We start from the raw sequence: 26,857 nt of genomic DNA, 5'->3' as shown, positions 1-26,857 counted from the left end.
CTAAGCCCCGATAAGTGAAGTGGCTTGCCCAGAGTTATCCAACAGGGAAGCGGAGGAGCTGGGAATAGAACCCAGGTCCTCTGAGGTGTCTGCTCTGTCCACCAGTTCACTCTGCTCCTTCTCCTACCCCTGAGTTCTCTTTCCCTTCAGGCTCGGGCCAGAGGCCTGACACGGCCCGACGAATACCCAAAGGGCCAGGCCTGGGAAAAGTAACCTTTTACAAGTTGAAGACTTTTCCCGCCCACTACCATGACCCTCTCAAGGCCTGGGGAGTTGACAGGGAACAGAGATGCTGTTTCTGGAGTTGGAGGCCCCTCTGACCCTTCATCCTTCCGTCCCTCAATTCCTCCGTCGCTAGGATGCAGTGGGCCGGGATCATGTAGGATAATAATAATAATCACGGTATTTGTTAGGCGCTTACTACGTGCCAGGTACTGTACTAAGTGCCGGGGTGGATCCAAGCAAATCAGACCACGTGGGGCTCGTGGTCTCGATCCCCATTTTACCGACGAGGTACCTGAGGTCCAGAGAAGTGAAGCGACTTGCCCAACGTCCCACAGCAGACAAGCGGGAGACCTGGGGTTAGAACCCGTGACCTTCTGACTCGCAGGCCCAAGCTCTATCCACTACACCATGCTGCTTCTCGAGATCGGAGAAGCAGCCAGACCCAAGTCTCCCCAGCCAGGAAGTTCCTCAGTGTTTGACACCTAGTAAGTGATTAACAAACCCTGCGACAATATGGAAGTCCAAGGAAAGGAAATCCGGGGGTAAGAAAGCTTGAGGGGAAGGTTCCTCACACCCCTCACACCACGGTTAAGCAGAGCGAGGCTGCAGCCGGAGCCCAGAGAGGGTCAGAAGGGGAGGCAGTTGGGGGCTGCCTCTGCCCACCTTAGAGGGGGACGTGGTTGGGGGTGGGGTCAGCGGGTGGGCCCTGGTCTCGCTCCGGAAGAGCCGACCCTGCCGGGGAGTGAGGGGTGGGTAGCCCAGCTTTTACTTACACTTGAGAAACTCCTGCCGACTGACAGGCTCCGGGTAGGAGACCCAGTATTTGCGGGGGACGAAGGCCGACACCTGGGTAGAGATCTCGTACTCCTCTGGGGAGACAAAGGCAGAGACACGGGGGTCAGAGGAGGGAGGCGGGTCTGAGCCCTCACCTTCAAGGCCCTCTCCCTGGGCTCCTGCTTCCCCCTCTACAACCCACCCCGCTTCGCTCCTCTAACGCCAACCTTCTCACTGTAACTCGGACTCATCTATCTTGCCGCCAATCTCTCTGCCTGGATGACCCTCCCTCTTCATGCTTCTCCACCCCCATTCTCAGTCACGCGCGTCACCCAGTCTCATCAGAACAACTGGCCACCTCTAAGTGCCTTGGCCCTCACTCCCGTTTGAGTACGGGTCAGTTTTCACTTTCGGCCCTGCCAATTCTCTGGGAGGGTTGAAACTCTATAGGCCCCAGTGCCCGGGGCTGTTTGGAGGCCTGCCAGGATGTCCTGGAATGCCCTTCCTCCTCACCTCCCCCAAACTAATTCTCTTCCCCTCTTCAAAGCCCTACTGAGAGCTCACCTCCTCTGAGAGGCCTTCCCAGACTGAGCTTCCCCTTGTCCCTCTGCTCCCTCTGCTGCCTCTCTGCCCCCCTTCACCTCCCCTCAGCTAAGCCCCCTTTGCCCCCCTTTCCCTTTCCTCCTCCCCCTCTCCCTTCCCCTCCCCTCAGCACTGTGCTCGTCCGCTCATTTGTATATATTTCTATTACCCTATTTATTTTGTTAATGAGATGTACCTCCCCTCGATTCTATTTATTGCTATTGTTCTTGTCTGTCTGTCTCTCCCGATTAGACTGTAAGCCCGTCAGTGGCCGGGATTGTCTCTATCTGTTGCCGAATTGTATATTCCAAGCGCTTAGTACAGTGCTCTGCACATAGTAAGCGCTCAATAAATACTATTGAATATCCAACAACGATCACTCTCTCCCCATTCAAATCCTTAGTGAGGGCACATTTCCTCCAAGAGGTCTTCCCCGACTAAGCCCTCCTTTCCACTTTCTCCACTCCTTTCTGCGTTGCCCTGACTTGCTCCCTTAATTCATGCCCCCTCCCAGCCCCACAGCATTTATGTACATATCTGAAATTTATTTATTTATATTAATGTCTGTCTCCCCTTCTGGACTGTAAGCTCATTCTGGGCAGGGAATGTGTCTGTTAGGTTGTTATATTGTACTCTCCCAAGTGCTTAGTACAGTGCTCTGCTCACAGTAAGTGCTCAATAAATACAATTGATTGATTAATAAGTACTGTGGGGCTGGGATGCATATCAAAGTGCTTAAGGGGTACACAGTACAGTACCTAGTCGACACAGAGGGGAGGGTGGATAGGAAAATCAAGGGCGTAGTCTGGGAAGGCCTCTAAGAGGAGATGGATGTTTAGGAGGGCTTAGAAGGTTGGGAGAGTGCTGGACTGTCAGAGATAATAATAATAATGTTGGTATTTGTTAAGCGCTTACTATGTGCCGAGCACTGTTCTAAGCGCTGGGGTAGACACAGGGTAATCAAGTTGTCCCACGTGGGGCTCACCGTCTTAATCCCCATTTTACAGATGAGGTCACTGAGGCACCGAGAAGTCAAGTGACTTGCCCAAAGTCACACAGCTGACGAGTGGCCGAGCCGGGATTCGAACCCATGACCTCTGACTCCCAAGCCCATGCTCTTTCCACTGAGCCACGCTGCTTCTCTAGAGGTGAAGGAGGAGGGAGTCCCGGGCTTGGGGGAGGACCGTCAGCAGTGGGATAGACTGAACCCCCAATCTCCAGGGTTCCCCCCGGCCCTAGCCCCGACTCACCTGCAACGATCCATTATCGGGACCTTCATCTCAAGGGGGAACGTGCAACTAACTGTACAACCTCATCCAAACACGTGTGCCCCAAAACACGCATACACAGAGCCACGCTGGGACAACCAAGCCTCTCACCCTCCTTTGCAAACTCCTGGAGTTTCCCCTTGTAGTTCTGCAGCTGCTGGACGAGCAGAGTGGTGGAGTCGGTGATGACCGTCCGGATGCCGGAAAGCTTGTCCTTCAAGCCAATGTAAACGCTTGGCACCGGGCTGTCTTCCACGCTCTTTTTGAACTTGCAGTATTCCTGCAGGAGGGAAACAGCAAAAAGAAACATCTGTCTAGCACCCACCACCACCCAATTCCCTCTCTCCAGGCCTCCTAGCCTCCCCTTATCCCCCTCACACACACCCCAATTTAATGTTTCCAAACTGTTCCTTGGTCATTATTATTATTATTTTATTATCCTTATCAATCAGTGGTATTTATTGAGCATTTAAGCACTAGGGAAGACACAAAATAATCAGGTCAGACTCAGTTCCTGTCCCACAATCAAGTAAGAGGGAGAACAGGTATTCAATCCCCATTTTCCAGGTGGGGGTAAATGAGACATAGAAAAGTTAAGAAAAGTTAAGTGATTGGTTCAAGGTCACACAGCAGGCAGAACGGAGATTAAAACTCAAGTCCCCTGACTCAATCAGTCAATCAGTAAGCCTTCTTGAAGTCACATCTCCTCCAAGCGGGGAAGAGACAGAGCATGGGAAGAGACGGATGTCAAAAATAGGAGAGAAGTCCAGCATCAAGAAGAAATGGAGAAGAGAAGAGAGTCAGACTCTGGTTGCTGCTGTCCCTGAAGTGGATGGAAAGATTAAGCGGGCGGGAGAATGACTGAGTAAAGACTCCTTAGAGTTTAAAATCAACTGAGAGGCCTGCGGTCAGATAAAAATAGGCAGAGGATAGGAGAACGGTCCGGGGAAAAGGAAAGATGCTTCTAGGAGTTTGTCTGATCACTCCTTCCCTTTCCCACCTCACCCTAAGCACAAGGAAACTTTCCAGAGAGATTCAGAGGTGCAGAAAGAGAGCAAGGGAGAGAGAGAGAAAAAACACACAGATTCTTGAGGCCACTAGAAGACATACAACTGCCTCAGGAAAACCACTTTCCAAAGTCCCGCAGTTTTAAAAAGCCCCCCACCCCCGAATGTAAATGCCAGCCTAGAATCTGAAACCGGTGATAGATCGACCTGTTTTCCTCTGCCACTCTCCTGCACTCCCCTGTCTGAGAGGAAGCCAGAACCGAGTGGTCCCGGGGCCCTGATGCCCTACCACCCACCCCCCTCTTCCCGCTCGTCTCCCATACCTCCAGGAAGAGGACGGAATTGGTGAGTCCGGCTATCCCTTCCAGCTGCCGCTGGCTCTGCCCCATCTGGGCACACTGGTTCTCCAGGTGAGTCCTGATGCCGTCGGCGTGGCTCACGGCGGCCCGCTCCTTCCCCTCCAGGAAGTCCAGGACCTCGGACTGGGCCTTCCGGACCGCCTCCATCAGCTCTCCAAACTGCTCTTCCGCCGCAGCCTTCACTTCGGAGACGGAGTTCTGGGACGGGGAGGTCAGAACTCAACTGCTGCTCAGTCTGAGATGGCCAGGCCCCATGCCCCTCTTTACCCTCCCTCCACCTTGTGACCTTACCCCCTTTAAGCCCCACCCCTGACCCTTTGAAAGTGACCTAGAATTCTGGCTGGATTAATGCTTGCAGATGGGAAAACTGAGGCACAGAGAGCTCTTTCCCCTGTACCGCTGAGATTCAGATTAGAATAAAGAGCAAGCAAGAGCTTGCCTCCTGGACCTGAAAGGTCCCACCGCCCACCCTCCGTGTCCATGATCCTCCAGGAGAATCACCATTTCCTTCAGTGACAACCCCAACCAGGACCACCAGACCTTGGGCCCTCCCTTTAGGCACACACCCATTCCCATATATTTATATGCCATTAACGTACATCCATATTTACACACACACCCTCACATATAAATTCACACACATTGTGATACCAAGACCCAGAGTACTCCTTTTTCAGGGTGAAGTTCAAGGAAAGGGACGGGAGCGTATGTAAATTGGCTCAGCTTTCCGGGACTATCCGTAATCTAGCCAATCCGTCAACTCCTGGGGGAAGGGCTCAGGAGTGAGGAACCAGTGGGGATTTGGGTCATAAGTCAATGGCAGAGGGTACACATGGAGGTTGAGAGGGCTCCAGAAGTCTCAAGGCAGAGGACTTGGGGATGGGTCCGGGCAGATGTCCGTTTATTGCTACATTGTACTCTCCCAAACACTTAGTACAGTGCTTTGCACACAATAAGTGCTCAATAAATCCGACTGAATGAATGAAAGAATGAGTGAACGACTGAAAGCTGCCAGGCGGGAAGCACAGAACAGATCGAGGGAAGGGCAAAGAGTTCCAGGGTCACCTGGACAGTGTCCCATAGGAGAGGTGGAGCATGATAGAACTGCCTTCCTTCTAATATAAGCACTCACCCCCTTAGACTGTAAGCTCTTTGAAGGCAGGGCAGGGGTCATAATGTTAATAGTTGTGATATTTGTTAAGTGTTTACTAAGCGCCAAACACTGTAAAAAGTGTTAGGATAGATTAAAAGACAGGTTAGTCAGAAAGTCACATGGGACTCACAGTCTAAAGGAGAGGGAGGGCAATTATAGACTCCCCATTTTACAGATGAGGAAACCAAGGTGCAGAGCAGAAGGTGACACAGAAGACAAGTGATGGAGCCAGGATTAGAATGGCATCGGGAGACCGGATTGGGGGCGGAAGCAGTTCTGTGGGGGACAGAATGGCACGGATGTCTTCCCGGGACAGGTACCCATCAGCTCAGGAGAATGGGGAAGCCGGGCAGGATCTCCCCATCGCTCTTACCACGATGGACTTGGTGTTGGCCTGTAGTCTGGCGATAGCATTCTCGGCCGTCGAGATCCTTCGTTCGAAGTCCAGTTGGGTGAGGCGAAGTTCATCCTTCGAGCAGGTAAAAGAAGAGAGGTGGAGGGTGAGAGGGGAAACGGAGTCTCGCTCAATTTACAGTTCAGCTGATCCGGTAGAGCGCTAATCAGATCAGAAGTCAGAACCAGATGCATCCCGCCTCCGGGGGCCCTGGTCCTAGGCTTTACCCGGGGCGCTGTGGCAAGCATGGGGTAGTCCCAAAGGCTGCCGGGAATTATATTCTCTCTTCCACTCTTGTATCTCAGGGAAGAATACTTGTTGGCCCAAGTGCACTTCCAGACTAGCCCAGTCTATTCCTCATATTCCTGCTGGCTGGGTTGGGCTAAGGCCCGGGGGCGTTGAAACCTGGCTCAACCCGGTCATTATCCCCCTTACACAGAGCCCTTAACTCCAAGCCTCCTGAGTTCCTTTTCCGACAGACAATTCCTCTCCCCCACTTCAAAGGCTTATTGCAGGCTCATCTCCTCCAACGGGTCTCCCCTGTCTAAGCCTTACTTTCCTCTTCTTCCCACTCTCTTCTGCGTCACCCTGACTTGCTCCCTTTATTCATCCCCCCTCCCAGCCCCACAGCACTTACGTACATGTCTGTAATTTATTTTTCCTATTAATGTCTATCTCTCCCTCTAGACAGTAAGCTCACTGTGGGTAGGGATTGTGTCTGTTTATTGTTATATTGTCCACTTCCAAGTGCTTAGTACAGTGCTCTGCACCCAGGTGAGCTCTCAATAAATACAGCTGACTGACTGACTTTCCCTTCTTTCCTTGGGGCAGGGAGATGAGTCCATTCCACCACATGTTCCTGTTGGCAAAGAGCCCAGATAGCTCCCGGGAGCCAAGGAGCCAGCCTGGAGCCCGATGGCTATCCTATCCCCTCTCCTCCTGGAGACTGGGACCCAACCGCCCCACTCCGGCCTCTTCCCGGCCTTCTCTTTCTGACTCACGGCTGCATGGAGAGAGAGCCGAGCTGAGCGATGAGAGCAGCTGGGAGTGGGAAAGGAAGAGCCCTGATTTTTCGGTCCCGTCAGCCCAGTGTGCAGGATACTTCCTGAGGAAGGGAGGGATTCCGGAGCAAAACAACAGGGACATTTAGGAGCCGGTATTTGCTGTGGGAGCTGGGTGTCCCCTTTTCTCTGTTGAACCTCCCGCTTGACTAACATCCCTCCCCCAACACTGGGGAAATTACCTTCGGGGCAAAACCCAATGGTACCTACAGGTGGGCTCCGGAATTTCAGAAGGCAGGGGAGAGGGACCAGGAGAGGAAGACCAGGACACCGTGATCTAGCAACAACCTTGTCCCCCTCACCGCACCGCAGGCTTTCAGTCCAGCACAAATAGGGCGTTGAATCACTCTCTCTCACCAACTCTCTCCACCCCCACCCTGACAGAACTGGTTAGGACCTGCTAGTGCCAACGTACAGGGAAGGGCATGAACACAGGAGAGGAATTCCACTGCAGGGAGGGAGCTGTGAGGGGGAAAAGGAGAATGGGGAAACAATCCCTGTCCTCAAGGAGCTCATATAGATAGTGAACTCCTTGAGAGTCAGGGACCTTGTCAATTTTCATCCTTTGTACTTTTTCCCCGGGCTTAGTACAGTGTTTGCTTTCAGAAGGAGCTTAATAAATGCTCTTACTAGTAATCTAGTCGGGGGGTGATTCATTCATTCATTCATTCAATAGTATTTACTGAGCGCTTACTATGTGCAGAGCACTGTACTAAGCGCTTGGGATGAACAAGTCGGCAACAGATAGAGACAGTCCCTGCCGTTTGACGGGCTTACAGTCTAATCGGGGGAGACGGACAGACAAGAACAATGGCACTAAACAGCGTCAAGGGGAAGAACATCTCGTAAAAACCGATGGCAACTAAATAGAATCGAGGCGATGTACAATTCATTAACAAAATAAATAGGGTAACGAAAATATATACAGTTGAGCGGACGAGTACAGTGCTGTGGGGATGGGAAGGGAGAGGTGGAGGAGCAGAGGGAAAAGGGGAAAATGAGGCTTTAGCTGCGGAGAGGTAAAGGGGGGGGGTGGCAGAGGGAGTAGAGGGGGAAGAGGAGCTCAGTCTGGGAACGCCTCTTGGAGGAGGTGATTTTTAAGTAAGGTTTTGAAGAGGGAAAGAGAATCAGTTTGGCGGAGGTGAGGAGGGAGGGCGTTCCAGGACCGCGGGAGGACGTGACCCGGGGGTCGACGGCGGGATAGGCGAGACCGAGGGACGGCGAGGAGGTGGGCGGCGGAGGAGCGGAGCGTGCGGGGTGGGCGGTAGAAAGAGAGAAGGGAGGAGAGGTAGGGAGGGGCAAGGTGACGGAGAGCCTCGAAGCCTAGAGTGAGGAGTTTTTGTTTGGAGCGGAGGTCGATAGGCAACCACTGGAGTTGTTTAAGAAAGGGAGTGACATGCCCAGATCGTTTCTGCAGGAAGATGAGCCGGCAGCGGAGTGAAGAATAGACCGGAGCGGGGCGAGAGAGGAGGAAGGGAGGTCAGAGAGAAGGCTGACACAGTATTCTAGCCGGGATATAACGAGAGCCCGTAATAGTAAGGTAGCCGTTTGGGTGGAGAGGAAAGGGCGGATCTTGGCGATATTGTAGAGGTGAAACCGGCAGGTCTTGGTAACGGATAGGATGTGTGGGGTGAACGAGAGGGACGAGTCAAGGATGACACCGAGATTGCGGGCCTGCGGGACGGGAAGGATGGTCGTGCCATCCACGGTGACGGAGAAGTCTGGGAGCGGACCGGGCTTGGGAGGGAAGATGAGGAGCTCAGTCTTGCTCATGTTGAGTTTTAGGTGGCGGGCCGACATCCAGGTGGAGACGTCCCGGAGGCAGGAGGAGATGCGAGCCTGAAGGGAGGGGGAGAGGACAGGGACGGAGATGTAGATCTGCGTATCATCTGCGTAGAGATGGTAGTCAAAGCCGTGAGAGCGGATGAGTTCACCGAGGGAGTGAGTGTAAATGGAGAACAGAAGAGGGCCAAGAACTGACCCTTGAGGAACTCCAACAGTTAAAGGATGGGAGGGGGAGGAGGCTCCAGCGTAGGAGACCGAGAATGATCGGCCAGAGAGGTAAGAGGAGAACCAGGAGAGGACAGAGTCCGTGAAGCCAAGGTGAGATAAGGTATGGAGGAGGAGGGGATGGTCGACAGTGTCAAAGGCAGCAGAGAGGTCAAGGAGGATCAGAATGGAGTAGGAGCCATTGGATTTGGCAAGAAGGAGGTCACGGGTGACCTTAGAGAGAGCAGTCTCGGTAGAGTGGAGGGGACGGAAGCCAGATTGGAGGGGGTCTAGGAGAGAATGGGAGTTAAGGAATTCTAGGCATCGATTGTAGACGACTCGTTCTAAGATTGCTTATCCACCTCCATTTCAAACAAAAATCCTCACTACTGGCTTTAAAGCTCTCCATCACCTTGTCCCTTCCCCAGCTCCCTTCTCTCCTTCTTTATCTCAGCCCGCACAGTCCGCTCCTCTGGTGCTAACTGTGCCTCCATTTCACCGGTCTCGCCGTTGGCTCCGGCCCACATCCTACCTCTGGCCCGGAACTCTCTCCCTCCTCAAATCTGCCAAAGAATCACTCTTCCCCCCTTCAAAGCCCTCCTGAAGGCGCACCTCCTCCAAGAGGCTTTCCCAGACTAAGGCTTTCCCAGACTAAGTCCCGCTTTGTCTCAGCTCCCCCTCTCTTCCACATCACCATTACTCACTCTCTTTGCTCTTCCCCTCCTCTCCCTGCCCCACAGCACTTATGTATATATGTATATATCTGTAATACTATTAATTTATATTGAGGCCTGTTTACTTGTTTTGATGTCCATCTCCCCCCATCTAGACTGTGAACCCGTTGCGGGCGGGGATTGTCTCTCTTTATTGCTATATTGTACTTTCCAAGCTCTTAGAACAGTGCTCTGCACATAGTAAGTGCTCAATAAATATGATTGAATGAATAAAATAAATTATAGGTAGGGGAAACAATGGAGTTCAAAGAGCTATCGGAGGGATGGGGAAAGGACCCAGCGGGGTTGGGAATAGTGAATGGAAAAAGGAGGTTAGTCAGGGCGGGTCCCTTCCTATATATATCTAATCCTCCCTGTTACTTTCTCCTTCATCAAGGTACCCTTTTAATAATAATAATAATAATAATGGTATTTGTTAAGCACTTACTATGTGCCAAGCACTGTTCTAACCTCTGGAGGAGCTCCAAGGAAATCAGATTGTCCCACATGAGGCTCCCAGTCTTAATCCTCATTTTACAGATGAAGGAACTGAGGCACAGAGAAGTTAAGTGACTTGCCCAAAGTCACTCAGCTGACAAGTGGTGGAGTCAGGATTGGAACCCACAACCTCTGACTTCCAAGCCTGTGATCTTTTAAGGGAGACTCCTCTAGCTGCTGCTTTGCCTTCTAAACTCTCACCCACAGCTCCTCTTCCCTCTGCCTCAGGAACTCAGGCCCTCCCCTCCCCTACCTCCAGCCTGGCAGACCCACCGCGGGCCTATCCTGCCTCCATCCCAGGACCCACCTGGAGTTTCACCTTTTGGATCTCCTTTCGGAGTGGTTTCACCCAGTTCGAGGACAGGCCCGGCCTCGCCTGCCCCGGGGGAGAGTTGGAAGCCGCTGACAGGCTGCATCAGACGGGGTTAGCAACGCCATGGTAAACCTTGACTCACCAGCTGGAAGACTAACTAGAAACCTAAGCTTCCCAGGCCAGCTCCCGACATCACGGACCACAAGACGCGGCTTGGGATCCAGGCGGGGAGGATGACCGATGCCATACGGCCAGAGGGAAGCTTCCTGCTTCCCCTCTCCCCACGCTGACCTGCGCTAGCCAGAACCGACTGGCCAGAGTTGAATGGATTCAAGTCGAGTCCCTGGAAGGCCCGGCCTGGGCAGGGTTGGCCAGCGGGCCTTCGGTTCTTTCCTTTCATAGAGAAAAGCGGTGAGGTGAGTCACTTTAGTGGTCAACCACCAGACCGTTCCTCTCCTGGCTCCAGGCTCTTCTCCACTCACCCCGGAAGAGTGTTCTATCCATGACCCTAAGCTACAGAGGAGAGAGGTAGTGAAAGCTACAGAGGAGAGAGGTAGTGAACCAAACAGGCCAGAAAAATTCTCTTGGCATTAGGACAAAACACCATTTCAGCCTTCCGGCATGGCAAACCAGTATCAGCTGGCTAAGGATTCCGGATCCGATTACTCTAAATGGAATTAAAGTCACTGAACCTTCCTCCTGGATAAGCCCCTCCCTACATTCTTTCTACCGTATCTGGCTTCCTCATCTCTCTCACGATGCTCGTTGTGAGCAGGGAAGGTGTTTACCAACTCCATTTTTAGTGTACTCTCCTGAGCACTTAGTACAGGGCTCTGCACAGGATTAGAGCTCAATATTTACCACTGATTGATTTAAGGCAGGAAGATTTCATACCGGGGGGACACGAGGGGCTTCAAAATACTTCCTCTGATTTCCTGGGCAAAGTTGGAGCAGGAGAGGGTTCTGTCCTGTGGCAGATGGAACCCAAACTAGATATGCAGCTTTAAAAGGGCTACGGAGGTGGACATGTGGACAAGATGCAGTCTTTCAGTGCTTAGTAAGGTGCCTGGCACATAGAAAGCGCTTAACAAATACCATCATCATCATCATTATTATTATGGGGAAAACTTTTATGATGCCCCAGTCTGGGTTTAATAATTACTGTTGTGGTATTTGTTAAGCTCTTATATGTGCTAAACTCCAGGGTAGATGGAAGATAATCAGGTCAGACGCTGACCCTGATCCCCTTAGATCAATCAGTCAGTGGTATTCATTGAGCACTAACTGTGTGCAGATCACTGTACTTGGGAAAGAAGAATATGACAGAGATGGTAGTTATATTCCCTTGTCCAAAGGGAGTTTACAGACCTAGAGAGGGGCAACAGACATTAATCTAAATAAATAAATAATAGATATGGACGTAAGGGCTGTGGATTTGAGGGTGAGGGCTGTAAGCCCGGTGTGGACAGAGATTGTCTCTCTTTATTGCTAAATTGTACTTTCCAAGCACTTGGTACAGCGTGTCTCACACAGTAAGCCCTCAATAAATACGACTGAATGAAAGAATGAAGGCTACAAATCCAGGTGGAAGGGCAATACAGAACAGAGGCTCACAGTCTTAAGTAGGAGAAAGGATAGATGTGGAACCCCCATTTTACAGATGAGAAAACTGAGGCACAGAGAAGTTAAGTCGAGGTCACGTAACGTGCAAGTGAGAGAGCCGGGCTCAGAACCCAGATCCTCTGAATCCCAGGCCCGGGCTCTTCCCATTACGCCTCTGTGCTTCTCTGATTCACTGCTTCCTGTGGCCCCCCCAGCATAAAGACCTCATCGTAGCCATACAAGGACAAGGTCTTAACCCTGACTTAACCCAGCGACACCCACAGATCTGATCGGATAGATTTACGATTGGGGAGAGAAGCCACCCGAAACAGGCAAATATAACCCCTGAGGCAGGTCTGGAGAACAGGGTGGAGAAGAGGAGGGCCATCTCAAAGATAACTCGAAAACGGTGTGGCCTAGTGGAAAGGGCAAGGGACTCGGTGTCGGGAGACCTGGGTCCCCATCCCAGCTCCATACTTGTCCACTGGGTGAGCTTGGGCAAATCACTTCACTTCTCTGTGCTTCAGTTATCTCCTCTGTAAAATGGGGATGGTCTTCCTTCTCCTTAGGCAGCGAGCCCCGTGTGAGACAGGGACTGTATTCAACATGATTACATTGTACCTACCCCATTGCTTAGCCGTGTGGCCTAGCGGACAGAGCCCGGTCCCGGGACTCAGAAAGACCTGGATTCTAATACCGGCTCTGCCATTCATCTGCTGTGTGGTCTTGGGGAAGTCACTTAACTCCTCTGAGCCTCGGTTAAGTCATCTGTAAAATGGGGGTGAAGACTGTGGGACAGGGACCGTGTCCTACCCGATGTGTTTGTAGCCACCCCAGCCTGGCACAGAGTAAGTGCTAAACAAACAAATACCACGGTTATCAGTTCAGAGCTTGGCACCTAGTCAGCTGTGAACAAATAATAATAATGTTGGTATTTGTTAAGCGCTTACTATGTGCAGAGCACTGTTCTAAGCGCTGGGGTAGACACAGGGGAATCAGGTTGTCCCACGTGGGGCTCACAGTCTTCATCCCCATTTTATAGATGAGGGAACTGAGGCACAGAGAAGTTAAGTGACTTGCCCACAGTCACACAGCTGACAAGTGGCAGAGCTGGGATTCGAACTCACGAGCCCTGACTCCAAAGCCCGTGCTCTTTCCACTGCGCCACGCTGCTTCTCAAATACCACGATTAACATTATAAGTCTAACTATTATTGCTACTAATAATAATGATAATAATAATCGAGACACACCCCCACACACACATAGAGCCTCTGCATTGAAGAAGGACCCATACTGGAATCTCGATTCTCTAAAGGCAGGTGAACTGGAGAGGCCTGAAGTCAGGCAGGGTCAGTGAGTGGACGGAGCCAGGATGAGATGACGACGGAATTCTCTTTCCCAGGAAGCTAAATGTGGGATCGGACCCGGAGGGGTCCCGAGCCCTCCCCCTCCCCCATCACATCCCTTGACCGCCGCCCACTCTCTCCCCCACCCAGGGCCCCCGATGAGCCCGGCTAGGAACCCCAGACGGGGAGGCTCACCTCCTTTTCCTTCCTCGCCCTCTCCAGGGGGTCGGCCCGGTGGCCGAGGTGGTCTTCCCTGCCGCACTCCAGGCAGATGCACTGCTGGTCCAGGTGGCAGAAGTGGGTCAGCTGGGCGTGGTGGGTGGCACAGGCCCGCACGCCCCTGTCCTTGGTGGGCTCCGCCAGGGGATGGTCGTGCAGCTTGCTGTTGAGCTGGTGGGGTCGCAGATGCTCCTGGCAATAGTTCACCATGCAGACCAGACAGGACTTGACCGCCTTCACCCTACCCTCCAGGCAGAAGTCACACAGGACCTCCCCCTCGTCCCCCGGAGCCCCCGCTTCCTCTTCTGCCCCCCTAGCCCCGGCCCCGACCTCCCCTCCGGCCGGGGAGCCGGGGCCCTCTCTCTGGGCCGGGCCGTCCGGGCCTGGCGGGATCGGGGCCTGCGGGCCCGGCCCGACCCAGAGGCCTGTGACGACGTCGGCCATTCGGGGAGGGACCCCGGTCGGGGATTATCCGTTCGGGGAGGCCGGGAGGCGTCCGTCTGCCGGGGAACCCAGGGCTCTGTTCGGCTCAGAGTGGAGTGAGGAGTGAGGCAGTGAGGAGGGAACCACGCCTTGGCTCGCCTCCACTGCTGCAGCTGCCTCAGGACTTTAACCGTTTCCTCTCTCTGCCTCCCCCGCATGACTCACTGCTCTGCTCCCCCGCCAAGGGCAGCCAGGAGCAGCCGTGGCCGGGCCCTTGAAGGCCAGAGTGGCCGGCTCTTTCCCGGCCCGTCCTTCTCCCTCTTCCTCCTCGGGGACGGCCGCCCTGGGCTGTGGCCCCCCTGCTCCCGTCGTCTCCGTCCCGCGTGTTCTGGAGCTCGAGGCACTCGTCGGGTGCCAGTCTCCCCAGTTGACCCAGCTCTGCCACCGGGCACACACCAGTTCCAACTGGCCTGTCTCCTCTATGCCTCCCTCATCACCATCATCATTTATTGTGGGCTTACAGACCGTTTGGGAGAGGACACTTGGGAGAGGACAGGACAACAGAGTTGGTAGACACGTTCCCTGCCCACAGTGAGCTTACAGTCTAGAGAAGCAGCGTGGCTCAGTGGAAAGAGCCCGGGCTTGGGAGTCAGAGTTCATGGGTTCGAATCCCAGCTCTGCCATTTGTCAGCTGTGGGACTGTGGGCAAGTCACTTCACTTCTCTGGGCCTCAGTTACCTCATCTGTAAAATGGGGATTAAGACTGTGAGCCTCAGGTGGGACAACCTGATTACTCTGTATCTACCCCAGCGCTTAGAACAGTGCTCGGGACATAGTAAGCGCTTAACAAATACCAACACTATTATTATTATTAGAGGGGGAGACATATTAATATCAAGAAATAATGCCAGGATGAGATGAAAATGGAATTCCCTTTCCCAGGAAGATCAGTGAGGGATCAGATCTGGAGGGGGTCCCGAGCCCTCAGCCTCCCCCATCACCCTCCTTGACCGCTGCCCACTGTCTCCCCACCCAGGGCCCCAGATGAGCCCGGCTAGGGACCCCAGACGGGGAGGCTCACCTCTTTTTCCTTCCTCGCCCTCTCCACGAGGTCGGCCGGGTGGCCGAGGTGGTCTTCCCCTCTACAGCTCTCCAGGGGCTGAGGCGATTCTAAGTAGGAGGGAGAACAGGTATGTAATTCCCATTTCACAGATGAGGAAACTGAGGAAAAGAGAATTTAAGTGACTTGGGGAATCAGCGTGGCCAGTGGATGAGCCTGGGAGCCTAGAGGACCTGAGTTCAAATACCGACTCCACCGCTTGCCTGCAGTGTGACCTTGAGCGAATCACTTAATTTTTCTGTGCCTCAGTTTTCTCAACTGCAAAATGGGGATTCAATACTTGTTCTCCTTCTGATTTTGACTGTCCCTTGTGGGATAGGGACTGTATCTGGCCTGATTAACTTGTATCTGCCCGGCACTTAGAACAGTGCTTGATACATAGTAAGCGCTAAACAGCTACCATAAAAAGTGACTTGCCCCAAATCTCACAGCAAACAAGTGGTGGAGTCGGAATTAAAACCCAGATCCTCTGACTCCAAGGCCTGTGTTCTTTCCATTAGGCCATACTCCTTGAGGGTGGGAATGCTGTCTATTACGGTATTTGTCAAGCGCTCGCTATGCGCCGGACCCTGTACTAAACTCTAGGATAGATCCAAGTTAATCAGGTTGGACACAGTCCATGTCTCACAAGGGGCTCAGCCTTAATCTATTTTACAGATGCAGCAACTGAGGCACGGTGAAGTTAAGGCCCTTGTCCCAGGTCACACAGCAAATAAGTGGCTGAGGCAGAATTAGAATTCAGGTCCTTCTGACTCCCAGGTCCCAGCTCTACCCTTGAGGCCACACCGCTTCTCCGTTATCTCTATTTTAGTCAGTCGATCACATTTATTGAGCTCCTACTATGTGCAGAGCACTGCGATAAGCATTTGGGAGAGTACAGCGTACCAGACATGTGCCCTGCCCACGGCAAGCTGGCAGTCTCGAGGGCTGAGGACGGCATTCTGCACAGAATAAGGATTCAATAAATTCTGTTCTCTGTCTGAGTGATGGATTGAAAGAGTCTAGGGTGTTTCCATCACCCTGCGCTCCAGGGTTGAATCTCAAAACGGAAAAGGATGGAGTCAGCCCGCCATCTGCTGGGAATTCAAGCCTCTGGATGGCAACCGGCAGCTGAAATCCCTTCAATCCCTCCATCGCTCACTCAGTGGTAGTTATTGAGCGCTTACTGTGTGCCAAGCACTGTACTAAATGCTTGGGAGAGTACCTTATGATGGCATTGGTAGGCATGATCCCTGCCCTCAGAGAGCTTATAAGAAGCAGCGTGGCTCAGTGGCAAGACCCCGGGCTTGGGAGTCCGAGGTCATGGGTTCGAATCCCAGCTCTGCCGCTTTTCATTCATTCAATAGTATTTATTGAGCGCTTACTATGTGCAGAGCACTGTACTAAGCGCTTGGGATAAACAAGTCGGCAACAGATAGAGACAGTCCCTGCCGTTTGACGGGCTTACGGTCTAATCAGGGGAGACGGACAGACAAGAACAATGGCAATAAACAGCGTCAAGGGGAAGAACATCTCGTAAAAACAATGGCAACTAAATAGAATCGAGGCGATGTACAATTCATTAACAAAATAAATAGGGTAACGAAAATATATACAGTTGAGCGGACGAGTACGGTGCTGTGGGGATGGGAAGGGAGAGGTGGAGGAGCAGAGGGAAAAGGGGAAAAAGAGGGCTTTTAGCTGCGGAGAGGTAAAGGGGGGGGTGGCAGAGGGAGTAGAGGGAGAAGAGGAGCTCAGTCCGGGAAGGCCTCTCGGAGGAGGTGAGTTTTAAGTAGGGTTTTGAAGAGGGGAAGAGAATCAGTTTGGCGGAGGTGAGGAGGGAGGGCGTTCCGGGACCGCGGGAGGACGTGGCCCAGGGGTCGACGGCGGGATAGGCGAGACCGAGGGACGGCGAGGAGGTGGGCAGCAGAGGAGCGGAGCGTGCGGGGTGGGTGGTAGAAAGAGAGAAGGGAGGAGAGGTGGGAAGGGGCAAGGTGACGGAGAGCCTCGAAGCCTAGAGTGAGGAGTTTTTGTTTGGAGCGGAGGTCGATAGGCAACCACCGGAGTTGTTTAAGAAGGGGAGTGACGTGCCCAGATCGTTTCTGCGGGAAGATGAGCCGGGCAGCGGAGTGAAGAATAGACCGGAGCGGGGCGAGAGAGGAGGAAGGGAGTTCAGAGAGAAGGCCGACACAGTAGTCTAGCCGGGATATAAGGAGAGCCCGTAGCGGTAAGGTAGCCGTTTGGGTGGAGAGGAAAGGGCGGATCTTGGCGATATCGTAGAGGTGAAACTGGCAGGTCTCGGTAACGGATAGGATGCGTGGGGTGAACGAGAGAGACGAGTCGAGGATGACACCGAGATCGCGGGCCCGAGAGACGGGAAGGATGGTCATGCCATCCACGGTGATAGAGAAGTCTGGGAGAGGACCGGGTTTGGGAGGGAAGATGAGGAGCTCGGTCTCGCTCATGTTGAGTTTTAGGTGGCGGGCCGACATCCAGGCGGAGACGTCCCAGAGGCGGGAGGAGATGCGAGCCCGAAGGGAGGGGGAGAGGACAGGGGCAGAGATGTAGATCTGCGTGTCATCTGTGTAGAGATGGTAGTCAAAGCCGTGAGAGCGGATGAGTTCACCGAGGGAGTGAGTGTAAATGGAGAACAGAAGAGGGCCAAGAACTGACCCTTGAGGAACTCCAACAGTTAAAGGATGGGAGGGGGAGGAGGCGCCAGTGAAGGAGACCGAGAATAACCGCCCAGAGAGGTGAGAGGAGAACCGGGAGAGGACGGAGTCCGTGAAGCTAAGGTGAGATAAGGTATGGAGGAGGAGGGGATGGTCGACAGTGTCAAAGGCAGCAGAGAGGTCAAGGAGGATCAGAATGGAGTAGGAGCCATTGGATTTGGCAAGAGGGAGGTCACGGGTGACCTTAGAGAGAGCAGTCTCGGTAGAGTGGAGGGGACGGAAGCCAGATCGGAGGGGGTCTAGGAGAGAATGGGAGTTAAGGAATTCTAAGCATCGATTGTAGACGACTCGTTCTAGGATTTTGGAAAGGAAGGGTAGTAGGGAGATAGGGCGATAACTGGAGGGAGAAGTGGGGTCAAGAGCGGGTTTTCAGCTGTGTGACTGTGGGCAAGTCACTTCACTTCTCCGGGCCTCAGTTATCTCATCTGTAAAATGGGGATTAACTGTGAGCCTCATAAGGGACAACCTGATCACATTGTATCTACCCCAGTGCTTAGAACAGTGCTCTGCACATAGTAAGCGATTAACAAATACCAACATCATTATTATTATTATTATTAATAACAATAGTATTTGTTAAATGCTTACTATGTTCCAAGCACTGTTCTAAGAGCTGGAGTGGATACAAGGTAATATTACGGCATTTGTGAAGCCAGGCACTGTACTAGACTCTGGGGTGGATACAAGCAAATCGGGTTGGACACAGACCCTTTCCCCCATGGGGCTCACAGTCTCAAGCCTCATTTTACAGATGGGGCACAGAGAAGTGAAGCGATTTGCCTAGGGTCACACAGCAGGCACAGGGCAGAGGCGGGATTAGAACCCATCACCTTACGACTTCCAGGCCCGTGCTCTATCCACGACACCATTCCCCAGTAGGAGAGGTGAGATGTTAGAGCACGGGCCTGGGAGTCAGAAGGTCATGGGTTCTAATCCTGGCTCCGCCACATGTCTGCTGTGTGACCTTCGGCAAGTCATTTTGCTTCTCGGGGCCTCAGTTACCTCATCTGTAAAATGACAGTGAAGAGTATGAGCCCTATGTGGGACAGGGACTGTGTCCAACCTAACTTAAATCTACCCCAGCGCTTAGAACAATGCTTGGCACATAGTAAGTGCTTAACAAGTAGCATAAGTATTGATTACTATATTAAAATTTAATACAGATGGGGGAAGGGGCATAATGTAAAAACATGGATATTCATTCACTCATACAATTGGGTTTATATTGTTGGTATTTGTTAAGCACTTACTATGTGCAGAGCACTGTTCTAAGCGCTGGGGTAGATACAGGGTAATCAGGTTGTCCCACGTGGGGCTCACGGTTTTAATCCCCCTTTTACAGATGAGGGAACTGAGGCACAGAGAAGTGAAGTGACTCGCCCAAAGTCACACAGCTAAGTGGCAGAGCTGGAATTAGAACCCACAACCTCTGACTCCCAAACCCGTGGTCTTTCCACTAAGCCACGCTGCTGTTTATTGTGAACAAAGCACTGTACTAAGCGCTTGGGAGAGTTTTTCAGATGAGGAAACTAAGGCACAGAGAAGTTAAGTTCAGTTTGTCTCGTTTTCAGCAGGGAGGCAGTGTGATGCTAAACTTGGTTTTATTGTGTCCTCGGAATGCTCCTTCTCTCCTCCTCGCCTTCATTTCCCAGAGACAGCTGACCACACAGCAGCTGTTCCTATTGCCTGCTCTCATCCATTTTCCTCATGCTAAGGTGGAGTTGAGGTAACTTTATAACTTCAGTGCCAGGAGACTGAGGCTGCCCTACCGCTTCTTTGTCTGGGACCCTGGCTAGACGTTGAGTGCGAAGTAAAACCCCCAAATGAGGCTGGTGGGATTATTTGGGCAAGTCCCTTCACTTCTCTGTGCCTCAGTTACCTCATCTGTAAAATGAGGATGAAGACTGTGAGTCCTCCGTGGGACAATCTGATTACCCTGTGTCTTCCCCAGGGCTTAGAACAGTGCTTGGCACATAGTAAGCGCTTAACAAATACCAATATTATAATTATTATTATTATTATTCAAGGAAGCGATGAAGCGTCTGGGGAGAGGCCGGGTCTCCCAGTTGAAGAGAAGGTTGGACAGCTCTGAGCGGCTCTGTGGATCTTTAGAAATCAGTCTTTTTATTCCTCAACAAGAAGGCTCGTTGAGGACAAAGTTGAAATGTTCAACTTTTTAGGATTCCCCCCTTCATTGGGATGATACTGGAGCCGTCATCATCATGATTTTCGTACTTTTTTATTTTTTAATGGTATTTGTTAAATGCTTACTACGTGCCAGGCACTGTTCTAAGAGCTGGGGTAGATGTAAGGTAATCAGGTTGGACATAGTCCCTGTCCCACACGGGGCTCACGGTCTTCATCCCCATTTTCCATATGAGGTAACTGAGGCACAGACAAGTCAAACGACTTGCCTGAGGTCACACAACAGACCAGGGTCGGAGCCAGGATTAGAATCCAGGCCCTTTCACTCCCAGGTCCATGCTTTCTCCGCTAGGCCAGGTTGCATCTCTAACTCGTTAAGCTCTTACTTTGAGCCAAGCACTCTTCTAAGCTTTAGGATAGATAGAAGTTAATCAGACCAAAGTCATACAGCAGATATGTGGCGGCGCCAGGATTAGAACCCAGGTCCTTCTGACTCCCCGGCCCCTGCTCTCTCCACCAGACCGCACTTTCTTCACTGTGTAAGACACTGTGATGAATAATCATCGATCAATCAGTGATACTTAATGAGAGCTTATATTGTGCCGAGCACTGTACTTAGCTCTTTTGAGAGTACAATACAACAGAAATGATAGACATTTCTCTGTCTACAATGAATTTACAGTCTAAGGCGGGGAACGGACATCAGTAAAAATAATTAAGTTATGAATAGGAAGTGCTGCGGGGATCACCACATACATCAGCGGGTGAATGACAAAGAATCTGACGCGTTGTTCGAGAGTTATCCCGAGAGGGTCCCATTGCCATATGGAGAACAAGAAAGAGGAATAATTCACAATTTCAATTTGTAATGATCCCGGTTCACAAAACTGAGGCACTCCTTTGGCTGCAAGGTAACTTGTACAAACTGATTTTTAAAACAGATCACGGTTTTACATTTCCGAAGCTTGGAAAGGGTAACGCAGAATCCGGTAGCCATTTCCCAGCAAGTTCAATCTTGGAATCAAGAGGACGGCACTTGACCTGCCCTCAAGAAGAGTAGCCAGAACCGTGAAGATGAAACTGGATCTAACTTGTGGCTGAAGAAGGCTTGCTCTTTGGTGGGACAGATGGCATAAACTGATGAATTTGGAATAGTCCCCAAGAGAGACTAGAAATCAGTCATTAATGCAGGGGGGTAACATCCATAACAAAGGAATCAGCATGATTTTATGAATCCTGAGGTGGTTGGTGGGGAGATACGACTAGAAAGGTTTGAGTACTAAATCAGGAAATGCCTCCTGGAGGAGGTGAGCTTAGAGGAGTGTTTTGAAGGAGAGTAGAATCGAGGTTTGGCAAAGTCGAATGGCGTGGGTGTTCTAGATAAAGGAAAGGATATAAAGCAGGAAGGGAGAGAATTCAGATTAAGTATGTCCGGGAAGGGACACTGCATTGGATTCTTGGGGAGATTGGGGAAGACTTGGTATTGAAAAACCTCCTAGAAGTCAAAACTCCTGGTTTCAGTTCAGGGACTTAGACTGGCTTCCCTCCCTCAAGCAGAGATGACCCAGGGCCCTCTGCATGGACTCTGGGCTCTCAGAAAGGCAAGAAAAAGCACGGTTCTCCTCCAGGGAAATCGATTTTGATCCTCACTGACCTCACCCAAATATCTTTCCCTCTTCTAAAATCTCTAGAGGGGAGAGGATTTGCAGAAAATGTACCATTTCCCCAAAGGAGGGTATATTCCACCTTTGAGGGCGACCCAGCCCCAGAAGAAAGCCTCTTTCTTACTATATGGTATTTTCAGAGGAATGAATGTCTCCCAGATCAATCCCAACTATCATCATCTCAGTCTTTCCAAAGTCAGACAATTCCCCGTGTTCTTCTACAGCCTTTTCCCATGAACCCAGAAAGGGAAACATATATGTTTCCCCCTCAGCTTCCACATCACCACGACTCACTCCCTTTGCTCTTCCCCCCTCTCCCCCCCCCCTTATGTATCTATGTATATATCTGTAATTCTATTTATTTACTTGTACTGTCTGTCTCCCCCACTCTAGACTGCAGAGATTGTCTCTATTGCTATATTGTACTTTCCAAGTGCTTATTACAGTGGTCTGCACACAGTAAGCACTCAATAAATGCAATTTGAATGAACGGGAATTTACTGGCCATTTTCCTTATCGGGCAGTAAAACTTTGGCACCAAAGCCAAAGATAATTCTGAGAGCAGAAACAGAGGCCTCGTTTGGAACCAATTAAAGTTCAGGCTCCAAAAAGGCTATTGTCTGCTCCCCTCAGCAGGGAATATGAGCGGGTTTATGGCTTGGCTGGTGAGACTCTCTAAAGGAGAGAGCGCCAAGATTATCACTGGTGAACCCTGGGGCCTCCCTTTACGATGATAATAATTGTGATTTTCTTTATATAAATGCTTACTAGGGGACAAACGCATCACTAAATGCTGAGGAAAATGCAAGTTTATTAGGTCAGTCACAATCCCTGTCCCTCAAGGGGCTCACAGCTTTAAGGGGGAGAGAGAGAACAGGTATGTAATCCCCAATTTACAGTCGAGAAAACCAAGGCACTTGCCCAAGGCCACAAAGCAGACAAATGGCAGATGTGGTCTGCTGTGGGACCTTGAGCAAGTCATTTCACTTCTCTGGGCCTCAGATCCCTCATCTGTAAAATGGGGAGAGAAACTGCGGGCCCCATGTAGGGCAGGGACTGTGTCCAATCGTATTTGCTTGTATCCACCCCAGTGTTTAGTATAGTGCCTGGCACATGGTAAGCGCTTAACAAATACCATGCTTATTTATGTTTGTCCACCCAGCCTAATTCTCGGTCAATCAATTGATCAGTGGTATTTATTGAGCACTTTCTGTGTGCAGAACACTGTACTAAGTGCTTTGGAGAGGACAATAAAACAACACGACAAGGTTGGTCTGCACGTTCCCTGCCCACAAAGAGCTTGCACTCCTAGAATTCAGTTGTGAGCAGACAGGTTATGACCCGCCCGAATCAGCTCTTCGTCTGCTCGTTTAAGATTCCTCCAATCCTCCTGAGAACCCAGGCTGCCCCACCATCCCGGAGTTGAGAAAACCTTTCACTTCTCCCTCCCCTCCAATGCCCGTGCTAGACAGAACAGAGGACCGGGACCCCCGCACACTTGGAGAAGCCGTGAGGCTTAGAGGATAGAGTACGGGCCTGGGAGCCAGAAGGACCCGGGTTCTAAATCCAGCTCGGCCACTTCATTCATTCATTCAAGAGTATTTATTGAGCGCTTACTATGTGCAGAGCACATAGAGACACAGATAAAGACAGTCACTGCCCACTGACCGGCTTACAGTCTAATCGGGGGAGACGGACCGACAAAAACAATAGCAATAAATAGAATCAAGGGGATGTACATCTCATTAAAACAATAGCAATAAATAGAATCAAGGTGATGTACATCTCATTAACAAAATAAATTGGGTAACAAAAAATATATACAATTGAGCAGAGGAGCACAGTGCTGAGGGGAGGGGAAGGGAGAGGGGGAGGAGCAGAGGGAAAGGGGGGGAAAAGGGGGCTTAGCTGAGGGGAGGTGAAAGGGGGGGCAGAGGGGCAGCAGAGGGAGCAGAGAGAAAAGGGGAAGCTCAGTGTGGGAAGGCCTCTTGGAGGAGGTGAGCTCTAAGTAGGGCTTTGAAGAGGGGAAGATAGTTTGGCGGAGGTGAGGAGGGAGGGGGCATTCCGGGACAGCGGGAGGACGTGACCCGGGGGTCGACGGCGGGACAGGAGAGAACGGGGGACGGTGAGGAGGTGGGCGGAGGAGGAGCGGAGCGTGCGGGGTGGGGAGTAGAAAGAGAGAAGGGAGGAGAGGTAGGAGGGGGCAAGGTGATGGAGAGCCTTGAAGCCTATTGTCTGCTGTGTGACCTTGGCCAAGTCACTTCACTTCCCTGGGCCTCAGGTACCTCATCTGTAAAATGGGGATGAATGTGAGCCCCATGAGGGACCTGATTAACTTGTATCTACCCCAGTGCTTAGAATAGGTGCTTGGCACATAGTAAGTGCTTAACAAATTCCATAATTATTACTATTATTGCTCATTATTTTTCCCTGGGCCCAGCAGATGGCAGTGAAGGATCAGACATGATGCATCTGTGCGTCCTTGAGTTAGCATCAAGTAAGCCATATTAAAGTCTACGTTGGCCTTCACGCTTCCAGCCTTGTGCCCATCTCTAGTCATCGCCCCCTCCTGCCCTTCCCTGCTTCGAGTGTTTTATAAAGTTGACCGACCCCGCCTCCGCCCACACCCTCTTCCCCCTTCAGTGCCCAGGCCAGCCTATCATTGGTGCCTCAGTTCCCCTAGACAAGGCACCCCAAGACCAGGGACAGAGGCCAATTTAATTAAACAAAGGGTTCAGGAGGAGAGGGGAAGAGCAGGGGGAGATGGCGGGAGTGTCGAGGTGAGAGGGCAGGGCAGCATATTGCTGACCCCGTGCCAGCTGACGGCAGTAGTGAGATGCTCGGAGGCCACTGGCCGCGGCCGCTAGCATAGAACCACGCTCTTATCCCCTATCAGTGGTGCTTATGAGGAGCTTACTTTGTGCAGAGCACTGTGACCACCCCATAGCTCAACTCTGCTTTTCTGAATGGTCTTGACTCCCTTCTCAACTTCTTTTTCTCTTCTCCTCATCTACACTGAACCCTAGGGACTTCTATGTCCGGGGGTTTCTGATGATCTACTAGCTGGTCATTTCCTCTCGCTCTCCTCCTCAAAGAGTCCCTGCTTCACCACCCCCCACACCCATACGCACACCCCAATTTCTATATTCATAGAATCTCATCACTAGTCACTTGAGCATTTCCACCCTGGCCAACCCTAATTACCGCTCTCAGACCACAACCACCTAGACTGCCATCTCAACCGCACACATCCTTCTGCCTCACCCTCCAAGGAGACCTCTGACATTTAGGCCCAGGTCAACATGTCCCACTTGGACTTCCTTCCAAGCCTCCCCCACACTTTATTTTTTTATGGTATTTGTTAAGCACTTTCTATGGGCCTTGTACTAAGCACTGGGGTAGATACAAGCTAATCAGCTTGGACAAAGCCCATGTCCCACATGGACCCCACAAACCTAATCCCCATTTTACAGGCAAGCTAACTGAGGCCCAGAGAAACAGAGTGACTTGCCCGAAGTCACACAGCAGACAGGTGACAGAGCCAGGATTAGAACCCAGGTCCTTCTGACTCCCAGGCCTATCCACACTAGGCCACGCTGCTTTTCCTACTGATGCCCAAATCCACGCCCTCAACAGATAATGGTGAAGGTGGGGATGATGGATTGATGATAGCCATGATGATAGTTGTAATGACGATGGTGAATATTTAGACTTCTAAGCTCACTATGGGCAGGGAACGTGTCTGCTGATTCTGTCGTACCGTACTCTCTCAAGTGCTTAGCACAGAGCCCTGTACATAGCAAGCACTGAAGAAATACCACTGATTGATTTATCGATGGATGATGGTGATGGCGATCGTGATGGTGACACTCAGAAATTGAACAGGACTTGGTCCCGAGCAGAAGCTTTGTGAGACGATAATGGTGGAGGTCTTCGGGTCCATATTGTTTCATTTTGGTCCCACGCCCCTTATTCCCCAATCTTTTCACATTCCACTAAGCAGTGTGGCTCAGTGGAAGGAGCACAGGCTTGGGAGTCAGAGGACGTGGGTTCTATTCCCGACTCTGCCACCTATCCGCTGTGTGACCTTGGGCAAGTCACTTCCATTCACTGTGCCTCAGTTACCTCATCTGTAAAATGGGGATGAAGACTGTGAGCCCCATGTGGGACAACCTGATTACCTTGTAACTCCCCCAGCGCTTAGAACAGACCTTGGTACATAGTAAGTGTTTAACAAACTATCATCATCATCATTATTATTATTATTATTAGAACAGTGCTTGACACATGGTAAGCAATTAACAACTACCGTAATCATTATTATTATTATTATACCCTCTCCCTGGCTAGGAACAGACCCTGCTCAGAACTGGCGTGAGTCATGTTCTCTTGGACCACCAACCTTCTCCCCTGCCCGCCAAGAGGTCATTGCCTCCTGCAGCCTCAGTTTCCCCAGTCCCACTCATCATCATGATGGAAACGACATCAAGCTACACCCAAGAGAGGTCCACCGCTACTCTGGTCATTCCATCAGGTCGTTACCGGGACCTGAGTTCTCTGCTCACAAAGCCCTGCCCTTCCAGCTTCTCTTTTCCCGTACCAAAGGATGAGTCGAATTCAGATGTTTCCTGTGACATGTACGGTAGGATCACATCCGCTTGGAGGGTTATTTTTATCAGATTTATGCAGTCGTGTTAGAAGGAAGAAATCACTCTCTGTTGCAAGCGGGCTTTGATCGTCTGGCCATCGGCCTTCTGCCAGAGAAAGCAGGAGAAGAAGTTGATCTGCGTCACGAGAGTCATGCGAAACGAGAAATCCGTAGCAATAGGAGGTCCGGAAAGTTCTGAGAGTGAGCCGAGTGACGGGCCCTGCCACCTATTTCCGCTGAATTTGGCTCACCGATCTGGAAACAAAGAGCACTTATGTATGCATCCATAATCTGTAACCATGGAATTATAATCAATAATGTATATATTCACATTAATGGCTGCATCCCGCTCAAGACTGGAAACTCCTCGTGGACAGGGATCAATCATATCTGTTAACTCTGCAGTACTGTATTCTCCCAAGCACTTGGTACAAGCCCACGAATAAGCGATCAATAAATACCATTGATGGAGCGATCGATTTTTTCAATCCCGCTGCCTCTGCACTCCAGGAGAGGTGGCTGCCCTCCCATCATCAACAGATCAACATCACCAATAACATTTACTTGGCCATTGGAAAGAAAGAAAAGAATTTAAAGAAATTAAAGAGGTTTTGGTGACTCCCCCAAGATTTCCTTCCATG

At 51.3% G+C, this 26,857-nt stretch overlaps 1 protein-coding gene across 1 annotated transcript in view; it reads right to left on the bottom strand.

The window, feature by feature from the left end:
* LOC103170075 (meteorin-like protein) overlaps window positions 1–26,857 on the bottom strand; it is a 91,169-nt gene that overhangs the window by 1,415 nt on the left and 62,897 nt on the right. The window contains exons 3-8 of the mRNA XM_029079782.2: window positions 15,010–15,098; window positions 13,482–13,697; window positions 5,742–5,837; window positions 4,180–4,413; window positions 2,961–3,129; window positions 999–1,094 (exon numbers count right to left, since the gene is read on the bottom strand). Coding sequence (XP_028935615.1) covers window positions 999–1,094; window positions 2,961–3,129; window positions 4,180–4,413; window positions 5,742–5,837; window positions 13,482–13,697; window positions 15,010–15,098 — 900 coding nt within the window. The remainder of the gene's footprint in view (window positions 1–998; window positions 1,095–2,960; window positions 3,130–4,179; window positions 4,414–5,741; window positions 5,838–13,481; window positions 13,698–15,009; window positions 15,099–26,857) is intronic.

This window comes from Ornithorhynchus anatinus, chromosome 15, assembly GCF_004115215.2.
Source record: "Ornithorhynchus anatinus isolate Pmale09 chromosome 15, mOrnAna1.pri.v4, whole genome shotgun sequence".
NCBI classification, from domain to species: Eukaryota; Metazoa; Chordata; class Mammalia; order Monotremata; family Ornithorhynchidae; genus Ornithorhynchus; species Ornithorhynchus anatinus.
Note: the sequence above shows the minus strand (reverse complement) of the source record. Positions and strands in the feature narration are given on the sequence as shown.